The following is an 18,767-nucleotide window of genomic DNA, read 5'->3' as shown; positions in this document are numbered from 1 at the left end:
TGCTCTACGCACTCTGATGTCCTTGTCAGGAAATATTAATAAGAAACTATTAATTTTATGACCTCCATATAAATCCTTTTCAGTTGTTTCTCATTTTTTCTTTAAAATTCCTTAAATTTTACGGATTCATTTCTGTTTTGTTTAAAAGTAGCATTAATATCAACTTTGGACGACTCAGCTGATCAAGTTTAGACTCGGGTATCAAAGAGGCGGGATTCTTTCTTGAGTCACCAGTCATTTTAGCACTTACTTAGTGTATGGAGTGCAAGGTTCTCCTAAATTTTACAGACTTTAGATAAACAACTTGGCCAGGTGGCCAGGTGCAACAGTGAGACTAAAGCAAAAAATGTATATTTGGTATAAAATTTATATTTTGACTAGTGCATTTCCTATTATGACTTATGTGGACAGCTTAATTGAACACTATAAGTACATGGAACCTTGAGTAGGGCATGAGATTTTGTAAGTTTGTCCAGAGTGATGCCTTGATAAATCCCAAAAGGATTTGAACAGTAAATAAAAAAGTGTTTGCAGAGTCCCCCTGGGGGAATGATGAGAAAGGGAGAAAATTCAACTTCCCCAAGTGGAGAATTCTTGATATTCTCACAAGCAGTGGGGACAACCAAAACAATAGGCTGAGCCCCCAATCTTGGGGTTTGTTCATACGAAATTTAACCCCACAAAGGATAGGCTGAGCCTACTGAAAATTAGGCCTAAGAGTCACCCCCAAGAGAACCTCTTCTGTTGTTCAAATGTGACCTCTCTCTCTCAGCCAACACGACAGGCAAACTCACTGCCCTCCCAGTCTCTGTGTGGGACATGACTCCCAGGGATGTGAACCTTCCTGGCAACGTGGAACAAAAACCCTAGAATGAGCTGGGATTCAGCATCAAGGGATTGAGAAAATCTTCTCAATCGAAAGGGGGAAGAGCAAATGAGACAAAATAAAGTGTCAGTGACTGAGAGATTCCAAAGTCGAGAGGTTATCTGGAGGCTATTCTTATGCATTAAATAGACATCACCTTTTTCGTTAAGGCATAACAGAGAGGCTGGAGGGAACTGCCTGAAAATGTAGAGCTGTGTTCCAGTAGCCATGTTTCTTGAAGGTGATTGTATAATGATATAGCTTTCACAATGTGACTGTGTGATTGTGAAAACCTTGTGTCTGATGCTTCTTTTATCTACCTTATGGACAGATGAGTAAAACATATGGATTAAAAATAAATAAATAATAGGGGGAACAAATGTCAAAATAAATTTAGAAGATTGAAATGCTAGTGATCAATGAATGGGAGAGGTAAAGGGTATGGTATGTATGAATTTTTTTTCTGTTTTCTTTTTATTTCTTTTTCTCAACTGATGCAAATGTTCTAAGAAATGATCATGATGATGAATATACAACTATGTGAAGAAAAAAAGAATGTTCATATTATATGTTGATTGGCTTTATTAATAAAAAATTTTAAAAAAACATGCAACATCCCCGCCTATGCAAAGAATTGAATAATACAAAAATATAGCTACCAATATGAGATATATCTCAGGATTGTGGCACAGACACTGAGTGCTAAGAGGAGAGGGGTAGCTTCCTGAGGAGCTGGGCCTTTTAGGTACAGTTTATTTTGTGCTTTGTAAATTGGTTCCTGAGAGTCGGACAGCAGGGCTCACATCAGATGGATGGTTGCTGTGAACTTTATTTCTTTGCTCCTTGCTTGAAATTGGGGGTCCTTGCCTGTGCTGGTTTGAAATGATGTATGTACCCTAGAAAAGCCATGTTTTAATCCTAATCCCATTTGTGAAGGCATCTGTTTCTTTTAATCCCTATTCAATGCTGTATGTTTGAGGCTGTAATTAGCTCATCTCCCTGGAGATGTGATTTAATCAAGAGTGGTTGTTAAGCTGGATTAGGTGATGACATGTCTCCACCCATTTGGGTGGGTCTTGATTAGTTTCTGAAGTCCTATAAAAGAGGAAACATTTTGGAGAATGGGAGATTCAGAGAGAGCAGAGAACGCTGCAGCACCATGAAGCAGAGAGTCCACAGCCAGCAACCTTTGGAGATAAAGAAGGAAAACGCCTCCCAGGTAGCTTCATGAAACAGGAAGCCAGGAGAGAAAGCTAGCAGATGACACTGTGCTTGCCATGTACCCTTCCAGCTGAGAGAAACTGTGACTGTGTTCGCCGTGTGCCTTTTCAGTTGAGAGGGAAACCATGAACTTCATTGGCCTTCTTGAACCAAGGTATCTTTCCCTGGATGCCTTTGATTGGACATTTCTATAGACATGCTTTAATTAGGACATTGTCTCTTCCTTAGAACTGTAAACTAGCAACTTATTAAATTCCCCTTTTAAAAAGCCACTCCAAAAATAAATAATAGGGGGAACAAATGCTAAAATAAATTTAGTTTGAAATACTAGTGATCAGTGAAAAGGGTATGGTAGGTATAATCTTTTTTTTTTCTTTACTGTGTTTGTTTTATTGATTTTTCTATTGTCTTTTTTTCTTTTTCTGAATTGACACAAATGTTCTAAGAAATGATGAATGTGCAACTAGGTGATAATATTGTGAATTACTGATTATATATGTTGATGTTTTATTTGGTTTGTTAATTTTTTTAATTAATAAATAAATTTTTTTTTAAAAGCCATTCTGTTTCTGATTTATTGCATTCTGGCAACTAGCAAACTAGAACATTGCCCATTAAGGTTTGGCTAAATTATTCCTCTCTTCCTTTGCCCCTTCAAGTGTCCATCCTTGCTGGTGGATTCCACCCCAACTCCTGTGCTTTGAAATCTATACCACTACTCCATTCTCTTGGCTGACTGCCACTCTAACTCCCCAAATTCAGCATATTCTCTTACAAACTGTCCCCTTCTCTCAGCTCCCCTGTATCCCGCAGCAGCATCACTGAGACTCAAAGCAGTTTTCCTCTTTAACTCACATCTCTTCTCTATAGCCCTTATCTTGTCAGACAACTGAGCACTGATTCTGCTTTTGAAAACTCTCTCATATCTCTTCCTCTCTCTTTGTGTTCCCACTGTCCTTTCTCCTGCCTAGTTTCCTACTTATTTTTTCTAGTTTATTGTAATGACTAGGCTCCTCCTTGACCAGCAAACCCAGACTTGAACAGTGCCCTCTTTCATTTCAGTCATTCCCTTTCCCCTATGTTGATCCAAATCTTATTTCAAGGCCCTACTCAAGCCTGGTGACCTTTTCTACTCCAAGCTACTGTGTACATACTGTGTAATTTATTATTCATTCTATCCTGTATTATATTACAGGCTTCCTTTGTTACTCTTTATCTAAATTTGTCATCAGTTCAGGGAAACCATTTTTGCCTCTAGCACATAGCATTATGCTAAACACAATAAAAAACAGTCACCAGTAAAACCTTGGGATTTTATCATTTAGCTGTATCTGTGGCTTAAATTTTCACATACTTACTGAATCTAAAGTAATCTTAAAGTCAGCATTATCATAATTTATTAAACTTCCAAAGGAATTTAAAGCTTTACAGTACTTATTACTAACAATTGAAATAATAATATTACTTATATGTAAACAGGGATAACCATCCTAGATCTGGTTGCCTCTTACAGGAGCCTGTGAACTTTAGGGAACACTGTGGATATGCATTTTTTCAAGAATGCATTATCTTGGGGCCATACCCTCCCCCCCCCCCCCATTTTAACGAAAGCAATCATCTTAAAGAATAATTAATTTGACTTAATGAGGATGAATCATATAAGAAATCTATGGCGTCTTTGACAGTGCCAGCTCAAGGAAAGATTGTTTGAGTATCTTCCTCCACTCCTGTTGGCAGCACCTCCCATTTGCCTCTTGCCCTCAAGTTAGTCACCAGCCGCCCAAGTATACCACTTGGTTCCTCCCATTTATTGGGTAACATACCAATATCCAGATTTTCCAGATCTCCCATCCAAACTCTCCTAAGGAAGCAATTGGGTCTAGTAAGAGGAGCTGGACTAGAGACAGAAGAAGCAGATTAAGGCCAGACTCAACACTTACTTACTGTGTCCTCTTCTGGGTGCTCTTTATTCTCTCTGAGCCCCAGTTGCCTTACCTACCTAATTCATGGCGAAATCACGAGTTTGGGAAGAGATTGAGGATGTAAAGCCAGTTTGTCAGCTCTACAGCACTGTACTGATGTACTGATTCTTTCCTACAGAATGAATGCTCTGCTGACTAACCCTTTAATGTCTTTCAGATTGGATGGTCTTCAGTCTTTTGTTGTTGTGATGCTGTGCAGGACTATTTCCCTCCCTATTGTACGAAAGCTCAAAAGAAACCAAGACACCAACTAAACTTCACTGCCCTTGGCATACGTGATAGGTTGCTGCATCACAGCTGAAAATAGGATGTCTGAGCCTTTTCCCAAGGCAAAGTTTCTCTAGCTCAGGTGCTCCAGAAATATAGGTATTGATGGGGGAAGAGGAGGGAAGGACAAGGAGACTCTGGCTCCGTGTTCTTTACAGATTTTGAAACCAAGTATGTAATTTAGATAGTACCTAGTCCATTAGTTTAAGAAAAAATAAGGGAAAGGGACTTACAGCCTGATGATAACAAAATGGTTCTATTTGATGGGAGAGGTGCTCCAGTCTGTTCAGTTCCTCCTCAGTAACATTCATGCCCTAAGGCTCCCCGAACCCTTTAAGAGCTATGTTTGAAAACCACTGACCCATTTAGATGCTCTATTTTGTGATTGAATCAAATGAATCCCAGAGAAGCGAAACATCTGCACATTAATCATTGGAGAGAGATGGGAACCAGTGTTTCCTGATTCCTGATGTTATCTTTAGTGCTTTACTAAAATCAACTTCTGATTTAAAATATTCTTATCTACAATTAGCCAAATCTGAAAATTAAAAATGTGGTTAGCTTTTCCTTGTACGTATGTGCAAAGAGGAAACACTGAATATTTTCAGATAGTGGCTAGGCTAGGACTTTCTTTGTGTACATATATGTTTGTAATTATATCATATTTCTGAAGCCAAATGAATATGTTTGTTAAAACATTATACCATGAAGACTGTTTACTGTAAGGGCATTCATCATTAATACTCTTTTTTTATGGAGTTAGAACTTCCATCCAGAACATGATAAAATTTCAAGGCCGCACAGGTTCAATACTAGATTTATGTTCTTTTCTCAGATTGTAAAACTTCAATCAGTTGTTCTGATGTTCACCTATTTTAGAGATTCCGCTACCATTGAAAAGAGTTATATGCCATAGGTTCTCCAGTGTTCCCTGTTTCACATGCTGCTGGGCCTCACTACAAGCCTTTTGGGAATGGCCTTATCGTCACTGGGACTTGTGAGGCATTCTGTTGAGTCCTGGGGTCCGGGCAGAGGAAACCAAACACGCTGACGGGCATAATTGCATTACCACCCTGTTCTATTGACTTCATCGCATTTGCCTGTTTATTTAGTTGTCTGTTTGATTACAGCTGATACCCCACCAGACTTTAAGCTCCCAGAGACTCTGGGATTCATCACTGAATTGCTCTAAACAGTTTCTGGAATGTAGCTGAATAAGTTAGAAAAACAAATGAATGGTTCAGTATCAATGTCTCTCCTGTCTCAGTGTGCTAATTCTATTGACTCACTGTTTTCAATTTGAGTACCCTTTGACACTATATGGTTTACTGCTTAGATTGCCTTAAGCTGTTTATTTGAATGTATTTATATTCACACAGCAAGAAGCATTTTACAGGGATTCTTTTTGAATGATTGAATAACTTTATCTTCTTTTGAATGAATGGATAACTTTATCCTCTCTTGCGTTCAAATTGACCAACTTAAATTAGTTAATGCTCCTGCATTCCTAACTGATTCTCAGTCTCAATTTTTTGTTCCATAAAATTCTATTTCTACAGTAAAAATGTAGTAAACGCTCTTTGAATGTATGTACCTGCCTTAAGCCTTGGACTCTTTTTTCTAACATTCTTGATAATATTATTATTCTTATTTATGCAATAATCTCAGATTCCTAGATAAAGAGAGGGACTTAGAAAGATGGCCTTAGAAATAGTATTAGCTCAAATGGAATAAACCAAACTCTAACATCTTGAAAATTTTAAACTTTGTTTGAATATTCTGGTTATTGTCAATTTTATATGAAATGTTGATAATAATAAGTATACTCACCCTGCATAACATACTTCTCAAAATGCTTTACATCTTCTCTGATTCTTATAACCCAGTGAAAGTGGGACTTGAAGTTTCCTAGGGTGGTGATAAAACTATTAAGAAATTAAATAACTGAAGTTTGAGAAATGAGAGTAAGCTTCCCAAGGTGCAGCTGACAAGACATAGGAGTCAAGACTGGAGCTCAAGTTCTTAGGCTGGTGTGTTTTCAAGACACAAAACTGACAGTAGCCCAACAAGTCAACATAGTTGCTATATTTGTTTTTTGTAAATTATTTAGCAATACATAGATAAAAGATCATTATGTAGTGGAATCACTTGATGTTAAATTGAACTGACAAAATTATGCATTTCAGCAAATTAGGGCAAATGAGATAAGTGGTAACAATGATCAATGGAGGAAAATTTTTCAAAAATGCATGTTAGGTTTACATTTACAAGGTAATAGTCAAAGATAATCAACTTGTAATTTAGGCAAACTGCCCTGCTTTCCATAAAATCTTTTGATCTTGAGTAAAGAATAATGAGACCAGAGCTTAAGATAGTAAGGTTTTTTTAACTTAAAAAATAATTTTAGGGTCAGTGGGGGGGGCTTCAAGAAAAATAATTTTAGAATTACAGAAGTTTCAAAATTGGCATAGTTTCCACATATAACCTTCTCGCAGCTTCCTCTAATATTAACAACTTACATTAATTAGGAAATTAGCATTACAATAATGTTTAATTTCATACCTATAATTAATAGAAGGAACTAAAGCTAAGTATATTTATATCAGTAACTATAACATAGGGGGTTAGAGAAATTATTAATTATTGTTTTAAAAGAACAAGAAATAGAACACTAATTCATAAATTTTAATTATTATTTTTCCTGCCAATATACTTCTTAGTCTTGAACTATAGCATACATCATGTTTAATGGTACTTGGGAAGTTCTTATCTGAAGTCTGTTGAAAAGAATGTGTTTTTGTTTTTTTTCTATATTCTCAGTCTAATTCAGCAATGCATAACATCCTGTTCTCATGAGAAAAAATTTATAACTAGACGGCTTCTTTCTAGTGGTGGGAAATTCCTAGATGTTCACACCTTGCAGATATGTATTTGGTTGATCGTTTTTAGATTGGCGAGTCAAGTTGACTATTATGATAATACTGAGCACAACATGAGAATTTTGTCTCTCTTATTAATGACAAATATTACAGCAAATATATGAGTACATTTTATAAATGACAAAGGAAAACTTTGGGTTACTTGATATTTTGTGGTTTAAGAATGATGTTTGAATACGATCTTATGCATGAAAATGTATAAGATGATATATCTCTTGTTTTAATATAATTATTTTCAAGATGAAGATGTTCCAGATTTGAATCATCATTTTCTTCAGCATTGCAAATTTCTTCTGGAAGAATATTCCTAGGGAAAAATACACATTTAAGTCACAAATTGTCCAAATAATAATCTGCCTTCATAATTTGAGTGAAATTTTACATTTGATAAAATAATGATTTTGTTCTTCAAATAAAATTGAATCATTTTCTCATACCATACACCAGAATAAATACCATATGTGTCAGCGATCTAAATATGAAAAATGAAACCATTAAACCACTAAAATAAAGGAGTATATTCTGGGAGTATGGAAAAATCTTCCTATTTGTGACTCAAAAACCATAAGCATTAAAGAGAAGATATTAATAGATTGACTACAGGTTTTAAAAAAACATAAATATGCAAAGTACAAAGGACAAACTAGGAAAAAGTATTGTAACTTATATCACAGATAAAAGATTTATATACAAAGACCTCCTAAAAATCTAGGAGAAAAAAGGAAAAGAGCAAAAATATGGGTAACCAGTTCACACGCAAAACTAAAAATGGTCTATAAACGTGAAAAGATGCTCAATTTCATTCCTAATAAAAGCAATGCAAATTAAAGCTATACTAGCACATACCACTTCTCACGTAACAGATTTGAAAAAAAAATCCAAAAGGTTATCGATATAATCTCATGATGAGTCTGTAGAAAGCAAATAATGGCACAACCTCTATCTTAAGGAGAGGAATTTGGCAATATCTAGAAAAATTACAGAGGTAGTTTACCCTTTTTTCCCAGGAATCCTACTGCTAGAGCTCTATCCCAGTGTTAACGTAGAAAAATATGAAATGCCAAATGCACAGAGTTAATTAAAGTAAGTTAATATTGTTGGGAAGCTTAGTTTTTCAGTGTAAGAGAAACGAGTTTAAAACAAAAGAATTACATAAATAATAACATATTTGAATTGGAATTGTCAGTATGAACTCAGATTTCTTCTTTTCAAAATACATATTTCATGTTCTAAGAAATGATCATGATGAATATACAACTATGTGATATTGTGAGTTATTGATTATATAACAAGAATGGAATGATCATACGGTAATAATGTTTGTGTTTGTATGTTGAATAAAAAAATTAATTAAAAAAAAAACTTTTTACATAGGAAAAGTGATATAAAAACATAAGGCTTTATTAACACCCATAAGACCAGTGGTTCCCAACTTTGATTATTAGAAGGGTCTAGGGAGCTTATTAAAAATATTGAATTCTGGACCCCTACCCAACCCTACTGAATTAGTGTTTCTGTAGGTGAGGCCTGGAAATCTTTACTTTTAGAGTTTCCTGAGTGATTCTGATGATCAGTCAGATTTGGGAAACGCAGTAGTAGGCTTTAAATTTCTCAATGGTGGGAACTTTGTACTTGATAGTTTGAAGCCTCATCACCAAGCACATGGCGTATATAACCAAATGTTGACAAAATATTCTTTGTACAAATGTCCACTGACGGCTACTGTATGCCAGGCACTGTGCTGGTCACCAATGACAAACACAACATAATCCAGGCCTGTACAGAGCAGATTGGTGGCTTGGGAGATGTGTTGGTTTGCAGCTGTATGTATCCCTGAAAAAACATGTTCTTTAATCTATTCCTGTGGGTGTGAACCCATTGTAAGAAGGAACTTTTGATGAGGTTATTTCAGTTAAGGTGGCCCACCTGAATCAGGATGGGTCTTGATCCTATTACTTCAGTCCTTTATGGGTGGAATAGATTCAGGCATGAAGAAAAAAGGCCACAGAAGGAAGGAAACAGAAATCAACAAAACCTGGCAGAGAAGGGAGAGACCAGCAAATGCCACCATGTGCCTTGCCATGTCACAGAGAAGCCAAGGCTTGCCACTAGCTGGTCTTTAGGAAGAAAGCATAACCTTGATGATGCCTTGATTTGGTCATTTCCTTGCCTTAAAGCCATGAGCAAATAAGTTCCCATGGTTTAAGCTGAACTGTTTCATGGTATTTGTTCTGAGCAGCCTAGGAAACTAAAACAGGTGGTGCAATACAGGGCCAGTATTGTCCACACAATGTGCTGAATACTGTAAAAGAAACTGAGCCAATAAAGGGTTTTAAGCACCTTTGATATGCTCTGATGTTGTTAAACTCATCAGTTTGACCTTCATATTTGTTTCCTGCAATGATCCTGTTTTCTATGACTTGTTATGGGCAACATTTCCTACAGAAAGCAGCAAGAGGCTTCAATAAAAATGTTTTATGGCTCTTAAAAAAATACATATTTCAAAAACAAAAGCTTATTTCCTTACAGTTTACTGAAAAAGGCCTAGAAGCAATAACCACACAATTGAAATGAACACACCTGGTGCCCAGATTGTAGTCTCCTAATACTTTTCCTCAGAAATAAATGCAGCTATTTGGAGGAAGGCTGATTACAGGCCTTCAAGAGGAAATATAGGAAGGGATCCCGAGGCATGCTTTTGTGTCTGAAAGTAAGTAAACTACATAGGATTAATGGAGACATGTCAAAGGACTAGGGCCAGCTCAAAGGACCTCCACTGGCCAAAGATAGGGCAATTTAAGTTTCAGAAGGGATCATGATTACAAGTGATTGAAACACACTGAATATATGACTCATAACTTCCTATTGATTCTCCAATGGGAAAAAGAGAGAAAACCAAAAGTAAAACAACAAAGCAAAAAAGACCGAGGCACCAGCTTCTTATTCTTATGGGCAGTTAAAAGGAGAGAACTGAGTATTTATCTCACTTTTGAGCGTAACAGAATGGTCCTTGTTGATATGGGGAAATTCTTTATAAAGGAATTTCAGCTAATAAATGGAGGAATGACCAAAAAATAGCAATTCACCATTTTGCTACCACTAATGAAATATTAGATTCAAGCAGCAGTCATCAGTGACTGAAAACATTGATGGTAAACTTCAATCAGGCTGACATCAATGATAAGTTTTAAAATCACCAGAAGTAGAATACATAAATGTTATATGCCTCCTGATACAAGGAAATGTGAAGCACATGGCATGACCTATGAAGTATTTTTGTCAGTTTCAAAAACTGTTGAAACAATCTTACAAAGCTTTTAGAGTTAATTTCCACTTCAAAGGAAAGGTGATAGAGAAATAAGTCCAATAACATCACAAGGCAGCAAAATGTAGTTTTTCAAAAAAAAAAAACAAGTTGGGGGTAATACCAAATTCTGAAATATTTTCTAAAACTAACTTGTGATGTACTTTGAAATTTATTGCTTTTTGTATATATTGTTTTTACAAAAAAGAAAAAGAGAAGGAAGAGTATAATAGAGAAAATAGGATTTAACAAATGAGAATGACTGCTGAATCATTATTTGATATTTCTTTGTGGTCTCCAATTTCTTGGAGCAGCTAGAAGAAAAAATGAAAAATCGTGGAACTGTACCCATACCAAACTTTAAAATCTGTTGTATAACCTACTTGTTAAAATCTACTTGGAAATTTATTGCTTTTTTTGTATATATGTCATTTTTCACAATAAAGAAAATGTTAAAAAAAAAAAAAAGTTGGGGGTAGAGACTGCGCTGGGTTAAAAGAGAGATAACAAAATGTAGCATGTGGCCCACATTTGGATCCTGATTCAAACAAAACCAACTATAGAAAGATATTTTTGAGACAGTTGGAGAAATTTGAATAATGGGGAGTATTTATATGATACCGGGGAATTAATGTGAACTTTCTAAGTTGTTAATAGTGGCACTGTAGTTATATAAGAAAATGTCATCATTTTTAGAGATGTATTTTGAAGTATGCAGGGATAAAATAGCATATAATACCTAGAGTTTGCTTTAAAATGCAAATTTTTAAAAATTTTCTTAAAACAAGAAAAAAATTGAAATGTAAATATTTCAGGTATCATAGAATGGATGTATTCCAACGGTGCTTGTTATTAAGGGAATAGTTTTAGACCCCAGTATTGCCTAATAGGAAAAAAGTTCAGTGATTTAAAAACTTTTGGAGATGAAGGGATGTAAACAGTGTTCATATTCAAGATGCCAAGAATATTTAAGTACTTGAAGTTCTTTTCTGGTGACTTCCCTACTTTGGAATCTTCTGCTGTTTTTCAATACAACCTGAAGATTTTCTGTTATATGCCTGGAGATCCCTTGACTATGTTCTTGCAGTTCCTGAAATCTGCCTGTTTTTGTTTGGGCCTTAGTGGTTTTAATGTTTAACACGTGGAAAGGCTTACTTCTATCCAGCCCTTAGGTTTACTTCGATTTTAGAAGGCTTCATTTGTACTTTTTCTTTCAATAGTCACTCTATCCCAAAAACCTGAGTACCACCATAATCAAAATCAAAATCTACTTTTATTTTTTTCTGAAAAAGACATTTAGGCACTCTTTCTTGCCTTTTTCACTTGAAGTTAGTTTTATGGACTTAAAATATTATAGTAATATTGTCAGGAAAATATTTTTGGAAATTGTTCATATTTGTTATAAAAACTTTATTGCCCACCTAAGTTAATGAACCACTGCACCACACATTAAAGCCACACACTTCAAGATTCAGGTAATCTTATTCAGCTTCTTGACTATTTACCTTATTTCTTAAACTTTTAATTTTAATACCATTATAGACTTACAGGATGTTGCAAAGATAGTACACAGTAGATGTACTATCCAATTCCTATCCTTTGTACTAACCTTTCCTAAAGGTTACAGTTTATATAAATACAGTACAAACAAAGAAATTGACATGGGTACAATTGTGTGTATATCTTTCTATGCCATTTTATCACACATGTCGAGTTGTGAAACAATGACCACAATCAAAATACAGAACTATTTCTTCACTGCAAATATCTACTACTGTCAGTATTTTACATGTATGAGTGAAGTACAGAAATCTTACCTCCCTTTAAGCTCCTTACCCTCCCTGTTTATAATTGTCTTATTTTCTGTACATGCATTGATATCCACATCACACAATTTTATGCCTATGTTTCAACCATCAAACATAATTTAGAAAACTCAAAAGGAGAAGGAAAGTCTATTTTATGTACTCATACTTTGGTTCTTTCCATTGTTGTTCTTTCTTCCTAATGTTTCAAGGCACCTTCTATCATTTCCTTTCTATTTCAGGAACTTCCTCCAGCCTTTCTACTTGGGTAGGTCTTCCGGCAACATGTGCCCTTAATTTTCCTTCATCTGGAGGATGTCCCTCATTCCTGAAGGACAGTCTTACAGAACATAAAACTCAGGATGGACAGTTCTTTTCTTTCAGCACTTGAAAAACTTTGTGCCTCTTCCTCTGGCTTTCTGTGGTTTCTGTCATTTTTTCTGTGTACATTGTTCCTTGCCATTTTCAAGATGTTTTGTCTTTAGTTTTCAGATGTTTCATTATGATGCATGAATTTTTTAGATTTATCTTATTTGGAGTTTGCACACTTTCTTCGTAGGGTTATGTCTTTTGCAAAATTTGGGAAATTTTCAGCCATTACTTCTTTAAGTACTCTTTCAGCCTGCCCTCTTCCTCCACTCCTTTTTGGACTCTGACATGAATGTTAACTCTTTTGTTATTGTTCCCCTCTCCCTGAGAGTCTGTTTACTTATTTTTTCCTATTTTCTCTTTGTTGTTCAGATTGAATAATGTCTATTGTTCTGTTTTCAAGGTCATTGATTCATTCTACTGTTGAGCCCTTCCATTGACTTTTTTTCATTGTTATATTTTTTAGCCCCCAAATTTGTACTTTTTCTTTATACCTTCTATTTCTTTGCCAAGACTTTCCATTTTTAAATGTATTTTTGCAATTGTTTATTGAAGCATTTTATGATTGCTGCTTTATAATCCTTGTCATAATTCCTATCTTGGTCCTCTCATTATTGTCTTTTCTTATTCAAGTTGAGATTTACCCAGTTCTAAGTATGATGAGTGACTTTCAATTATATCCTAGAATTTTGAGCATTATATTAAAGACTCTGGGTCTTATTTAAATTTTCTCTTTTAGCAAGCCTTTTGTGACACCACGCTGGTGGGGTAAGAGGGGTGCCACTTTGTTACTGTCAGGTGGGGATGAAAGTCCAGGTTCCCCTTTGGCCTGGCTAGGGGAGCTCGTTGCCACCAGCTGTGGATGAGAGTCCCAGCTCTCCATTGGTCTTCTCTGAAACCAAACAAGGGTAGGGTACCATGCCACGTTACATCCAGGTGGGAGTGAAAACCTAGGCTACTACTAGGCCTTTGCTGACAGTTGTGGGGGTGGGACCATAGTGTTTGGCTAGATAAGCTTTTTATTGTCTAAAAGCTTTCTTGGTAGGTTTCTTCTTTCCGGATTCTTTGAATAAAGAGAGCAGGCTTTTCTTAGGGCTCTTTTTGGTGCTCCTCCCTTTGGCACTTTCAAATTGCCACTCAGTCTGTGATATATGAGGCGAAAGAAAACCCAAGGAACCCATTATTCCTTGGTGCTAAGCTCCCTAATCTTCGTATGTTTGTTTTATATACAATGTTCTGGGGTTTTAGCTGTACTTAGCAGGAGGAATGGGGATAAATAGGACTACTCTATCTTGTCTGGAACCGAGAGGAGCCTTTTTCTCTTTTTAATTACCTCCCTTTTTTTGACCCTTTTACTGACTATAATATGATAGTAAAGTATATTGAAATGATTATTCAATAAAAATTTCTATTTCTTCTCTTTATTTAGTAGTTAGTTTACTTCTCTGTGATAAATCCCAAGTTAGCTACCTTTTTATATGTCACCACCAAATAATTTATTTTCCTGAGGTCAGTGACCTTTAATAGAAAACAATTTGTCCCTACAACTAATTTGTTAACATTAGATAGTAGTGTGAAATTTTGCTGTCACTATCTTTCATACATTGGAGCATCAGAATCAGTCAAGTGATTAATTCTATAACCTTCAAGCCTTTAAAATGGCTATATTTAGAATGGGTGCTGTGTTATTAACTTATCATATCTTTAACATTCCATAAGACATCTAAAATTTTCTGTCACAATATAATTTTTGTATTCATAGTAAATTACAAGAAATGTATTCAGACTGTCGAACCTACAGGTAAAAATAGAGTATGCTAGCCCTCTCCTCTCCTTTCTTGTCCTCTTCTACTCCTCTTCTTCCTCCTCCTCTCCTTCTTTCTTCAAATTTAAGTTTGTTTGGAATTTTATAGGTGGGGAAGGAGAAAGGGGTATACTACTCAATGACACAACAAAAAGAGCTTAGTGATGTCTCCCTCAGTGCCAGTGATAAAGACTCTTAAAACATTCTTATCTAGACAAGATTGGATGACTAAATAGGTAAGCTGGACTCACACAGAAAAATGCATTCCCCAAAATGATGAAACTTGAGTCTCAATAAATTTATTTGGAATTCTGTATTCAGAAAAAACTAGAGAGAAGCAGTTTTAACTTTAGCATGTATTTAGGTTTTGTGTTTTACAGAGTAGATTTTTTTAAATTATACATGGAAATGAGAGTAGTACCATAATCCTTTTATTATTTTAAAGCCTTGTTTGAACCTGTCTCTAAGTTTCCAAGTATTATATAATAATTCTTATTATTTAAAAAGATTTTTTACTATGGAAATTTGCAAACATGTACAAAGTAACAAAAACTATACTACTACTCATGTATCTGTCTTACATCTTCAATAATTAGCAACATTTTGCCAATCATGTTTAATCTAACCCTTTATCACTTTTTTCTCCTTGCCTGAGTATTTAAAAGTAGATTCCAGACTTATGCCATGGACATTTAAAAAAATATATTTGTATTGAGATAGCTTCATACACACACATACCATTCAAAGTATTCAATTCATGGCTCACAATATCATCACATAGTTGGGTATTCACCACCATGATCATTTTTAGAACATTTGCATCACTCCAGAAAAAGAAATAAAAAGAGAACTCATACATCACAGGCCCCTTACCCCTCCCTCTCATTGACCACTAGTATTGTAACCTATCCAATTTTTTTACCCCCTATCCCCTCCCTATTGTTTATTTCTTTTTGTCCTTATTTTTTACTCATCTGTCCATACCCTGGATAAAGGGAGCATAAGACACAAGGTTTTCATAATCACATGTCTCTTTTAAATGTTATATAGCTATACAGTCATCTTCAAGAATCAAGACTCTGGAATAGAGTCAACAGTTTCAGGTACTTCCCTCTACCCACTCAAATATACCATAAACTAAAAGGGGATATCCATATAATCCTTAAGAATAACTTCCAGGATAACCTCTCAACTCTGTTTAAAATCTTCAGCCACTGAAACTTTATTTTGTCTCATTTTTCTCTTCCGCGTTTTGGTCAAGAAGGTTTTCTCAGTCCCATGATACCAGGTCCTGACGCATCACAGGAGTCATGTCCCATGTTAAAAGGGAGATTTACACCCCTGGGAGTCATGTCCTATGCAGGGGGGAAGGCAGTGAGTTCACCTGCTGAGTTGGCTTAGAGAGAGAGGCCTCATCTGACCAACGAAAGAGGTTCACTGGGGTGACTCTTAGGTATAATTATAAGTAGGCTTAGCTTCTCCTTTGCAGGAATAAGTTTCATAAGGGCAAGCCCCAAGATTGAGGGCTCAGCCTATTGAATTGGTTGTCACCACTGCTTACAAGAATATCAGGAATTCCCTAGTGGAGAAGTTTAATATTTCCTCCTTTCTCCCCAGTTCCCCAAGGGACTTTGCAAATACTTTTTTATCCTCTGCCCGAGTTACTCTGGGATGTATCTAGGCATCACACTAGCCTGTACAAACCAACAAGATCTCACACTCTATTCAAGGTTCCATTTATTAAGTGCCATGGTCATTTAATCATTTATTTTGTCAACTGCAACAATTTAAATTCATACTTGAAAAAGCCATTTACCGTATCTTGTTGTTGTTCAGCCTCAGAAAATGTAGTGCCTTCATTTCTTGTATTCCAGGTGGTATAGATTTTAGGTCATTATGATCCAGAAACAATTCTCTCAGAGAATGGTATGCCCCATAGAATGAAACGGGGTCCACTCCGTCATTGGTGAGCTTATTAAATGACAGGTACAAGTATTCCAGGCCTGGTTCCATGTGACCAAATACATAGCCAGGAATCCGCTCGATTTGGTTCCCAATGAGCACTAGGTGCAGCAGAGATTTGGGAAGATAGGAGGGGACGTGATAGAGCTTGTTGTAGGAGAGATCAATTGATTCTAGATTTCTGCAGCAAAGGAAAGAGTAAACAGGGTAGGAAACATGAGGGTCATGACCGTGAACTCTAAATTCTGACAAGGCCAGTCTTCACTCTAGTCCATTTTCTTACAGCAATTGGTTTCATAAGGGCAAGCCCCAAGATTGAGGGCTCAGCCTATTGAATTGGTGGTCACCACTGCTTACAAGAATATCAGGAATTCCCTAGTGGAGAAGTTTAATATTTCCTCCTTTCTCCCCAGTTCCCCAAGGGACTTTTCAAATACTTTTTTATCCTCTGCCTGAGTTACTCTGGGCAGTACAAGCTGGGATATGTAATCAGTTTGGGACACTCTAGCTCCTGTGTTTACCAATGAACCATATTGCCTTTCCGACTTCTCTGAGTTCCATTAGAGAGGCATAACAAAGCTCAGGAGAGAAAAACTCTTATATCCCTAGAGGTAACAGTGAGGCCCAAAGAGGTCCAGAAATATCCCAGAGATCAAACTGTTGAATTAGAAATGAAACCCTGGAATCCCATCTAACATCAAACCACCTATCCCTAAAATTGTCTCTAGTTCCAACAAAGACAACTTTGCTGTTTTGTTCACCACTTGATTTGATGGGCAGGCATACCTAGGAAAGAGGTGAAATAGTGGTGATGTGGGGGGAGTATCTAGAAAACATTGCTAATCAGCCAGAAGATCTGAGAAATGTGGTGAACTACCTGAGTGTCCTATAGTTCTTGCCCCACCCCTGCTTTGTACCTAATGAAGAATACGTTCCTCTATCCATAGGGCCCAATAAATTACCCTTCCAGTCCCACACCCTGCCTGAATCCATTTGGTCACTTTATATCTTTCTCTGTCCTACTTCTGAAAAACAAGTGTGCCAGGTCATTCTACTCAGATGACTATACACTGCCCACGTGAACACATATATATATAGCTCCAGATCTTCTCCATTAGGAGAACAGGACAGATTTACCACCAGAGCTTCACTGCATCGCTTGTCCTTTCCCTGTCCTAAGGCGCATGGCTCCACATTCTAGCCCCTTTCATTAAGTGCTGCAGCCTGACCCTGTTGATTCCTCTGCAGAAAGATGGATTCTGTCACATTCTTGAATCTGTTTTGTAAGACTTGAGATAAACAAACAGTTTGGAGAAATGGAGAGAGTGTAGTGTAGGGGGAAAGGCCGGGGTTTTGAAGCTTGGTTCTTTTACCTAATGATGAGAAGAAGGAGGAGGTAGCAGCCTACTTACTCACAATGTGAAAGAGGTTCTCCTTTAAGCTTCATGTCAACCCCATGAGCAGACATGAGTTAGAGTAGCATTCTACCATTATGATAAGACCTCTATAGTCAGATCATTAACAGTGTAGAAATTCCATGAAGTTTTGCGGACAGAGTGGGTTTACGAGGAAGGGATTCTCTCTAGAGCCCTTCAGTGCCTTCGCAGTCACTCCCTCACATATCACTCCCAATTTTTATGTCCTGTTTACTAATAGCAAAAGGAAGAATTGGGCTAAGTCAGATTGTAGCATGTACTTACCCTTGATTTATCCAGGCTAAAGGAGCAATCCTATTTTCTTCAATTTTATTATAGCGTAGTACAATAACATTTATCATTCTGGTGTGATTGAAACAAATTTCAGTTATTTCTTCAATTTGGTTATTTTCTAGATATAATTCCTATAATTTAGAGAAAAAAGGATTATTTTTCTTCCTTTTGTGTTAGATCATAAATATATTCATTTTCACAGACTCTAATAGCTTAATAGCTTATTCTCATTATTATTATCTAAAGATTCATTTACAGAATTTACAAGAAAGTTCAGAATTTTTAAGATATCAAATTTTCTAATTAGTGAAATAAAATGTACTGTATTTCATGATTATGAAATTAAATGAATTTTATTTAATGTGTTTAGCTGATGTTGCATGATATACCATACTATGTTTTCCAGATTACCACACTTTTGACCTGAGTGATCTTATTTGGGCTTCTAAAATCTAGAAATTATTTCTGTTTACCATTGGAGAAGTCTAGACTTGGCGAAATTGTGAGACTTCCCCAAGGTTACATGGCTGATATATGTGA

General features: G+C 36.1%; 2 protein-coding genes and 1 long non-coding RNA gene across 9 annotated transcripts in view; 2 read left to right on the top strand and 1 right to left on the bottom strand.

Annotated features, from left to right (window-relative positions):
* Positions 1 to 8,454, top strand: part of LOC143665460 (uncharacterized) — a 76,496-nt gene extending 68,042 nt beyond the window's left edge. Inside the window, exon 3 of the long non-coding RNA XR_013166977.1 lies at positions 4,226 to 8,454. This is a non-coding gene — a long non-coding RNA (uncharacterized LOC143665460). The remainder of the gene's footprint in view (positions 1 to 4,225) is intronic.
* Positions 1 to 18,767, top strand: part of CENPP (centromere protein P) — a 387,615-nt gene that overhangs the window by 229,062 nt on the left and 139,786 nt on the right. The window lies entirely within an intron of this gene.
* ECM2 (extracellular matrix protein 2) overlaps positions 6,407 to 18,767 on the bottom strand; it is a 96,957-nt gene continuing 84,596 nt past the window's right edge. For all 3 annotated transcript variants that reach the window (XM_077138758.1, XM_077138749.1, XM_077138769.1), the window contains exons 8-10: positions 18,219 to 18,358; positions 16,373 to 16,699; positions 6,407 to 7,581 (exon numbers count right to left, since the gene is read on the bottom strand). In XM_077138758.1, the coding sequence (XP_076994873.1) occupies positions 7,413 to 7,581; positions 16,373 to 16,699; positions 18,219 to 18,358 (636 nt within the window). In that variant the 3' untranslated portion in view covers positions 6,407 to 7,412. The remainder of the gene's footprint in view (positions 7,582 to 16,372; positions 16,700 to 18,218; positions 18,359 to 18,767) is intronic.

This window comes from Tamandua tetradactyla, chromosome 2 (assembly GCF_023851605.1).
Source record: "Tamandua tetradactyla isolate mTamTet1 chromosome 2, mTamTet1.pri, whole genome shotgun sequence".
NCBI classification, from domain to species: domain Eukaryota; kingdom Metazoa; phylum Chordata; class Mammalia; order Pilosa; family Myrmecophagidae; genus Tamandua; species Tamandua tetradactyla.
Note: the sequence above shows the minus strand (reverse complement) of the source record. Positions and strands in the feature narration are given on the sequence as shown.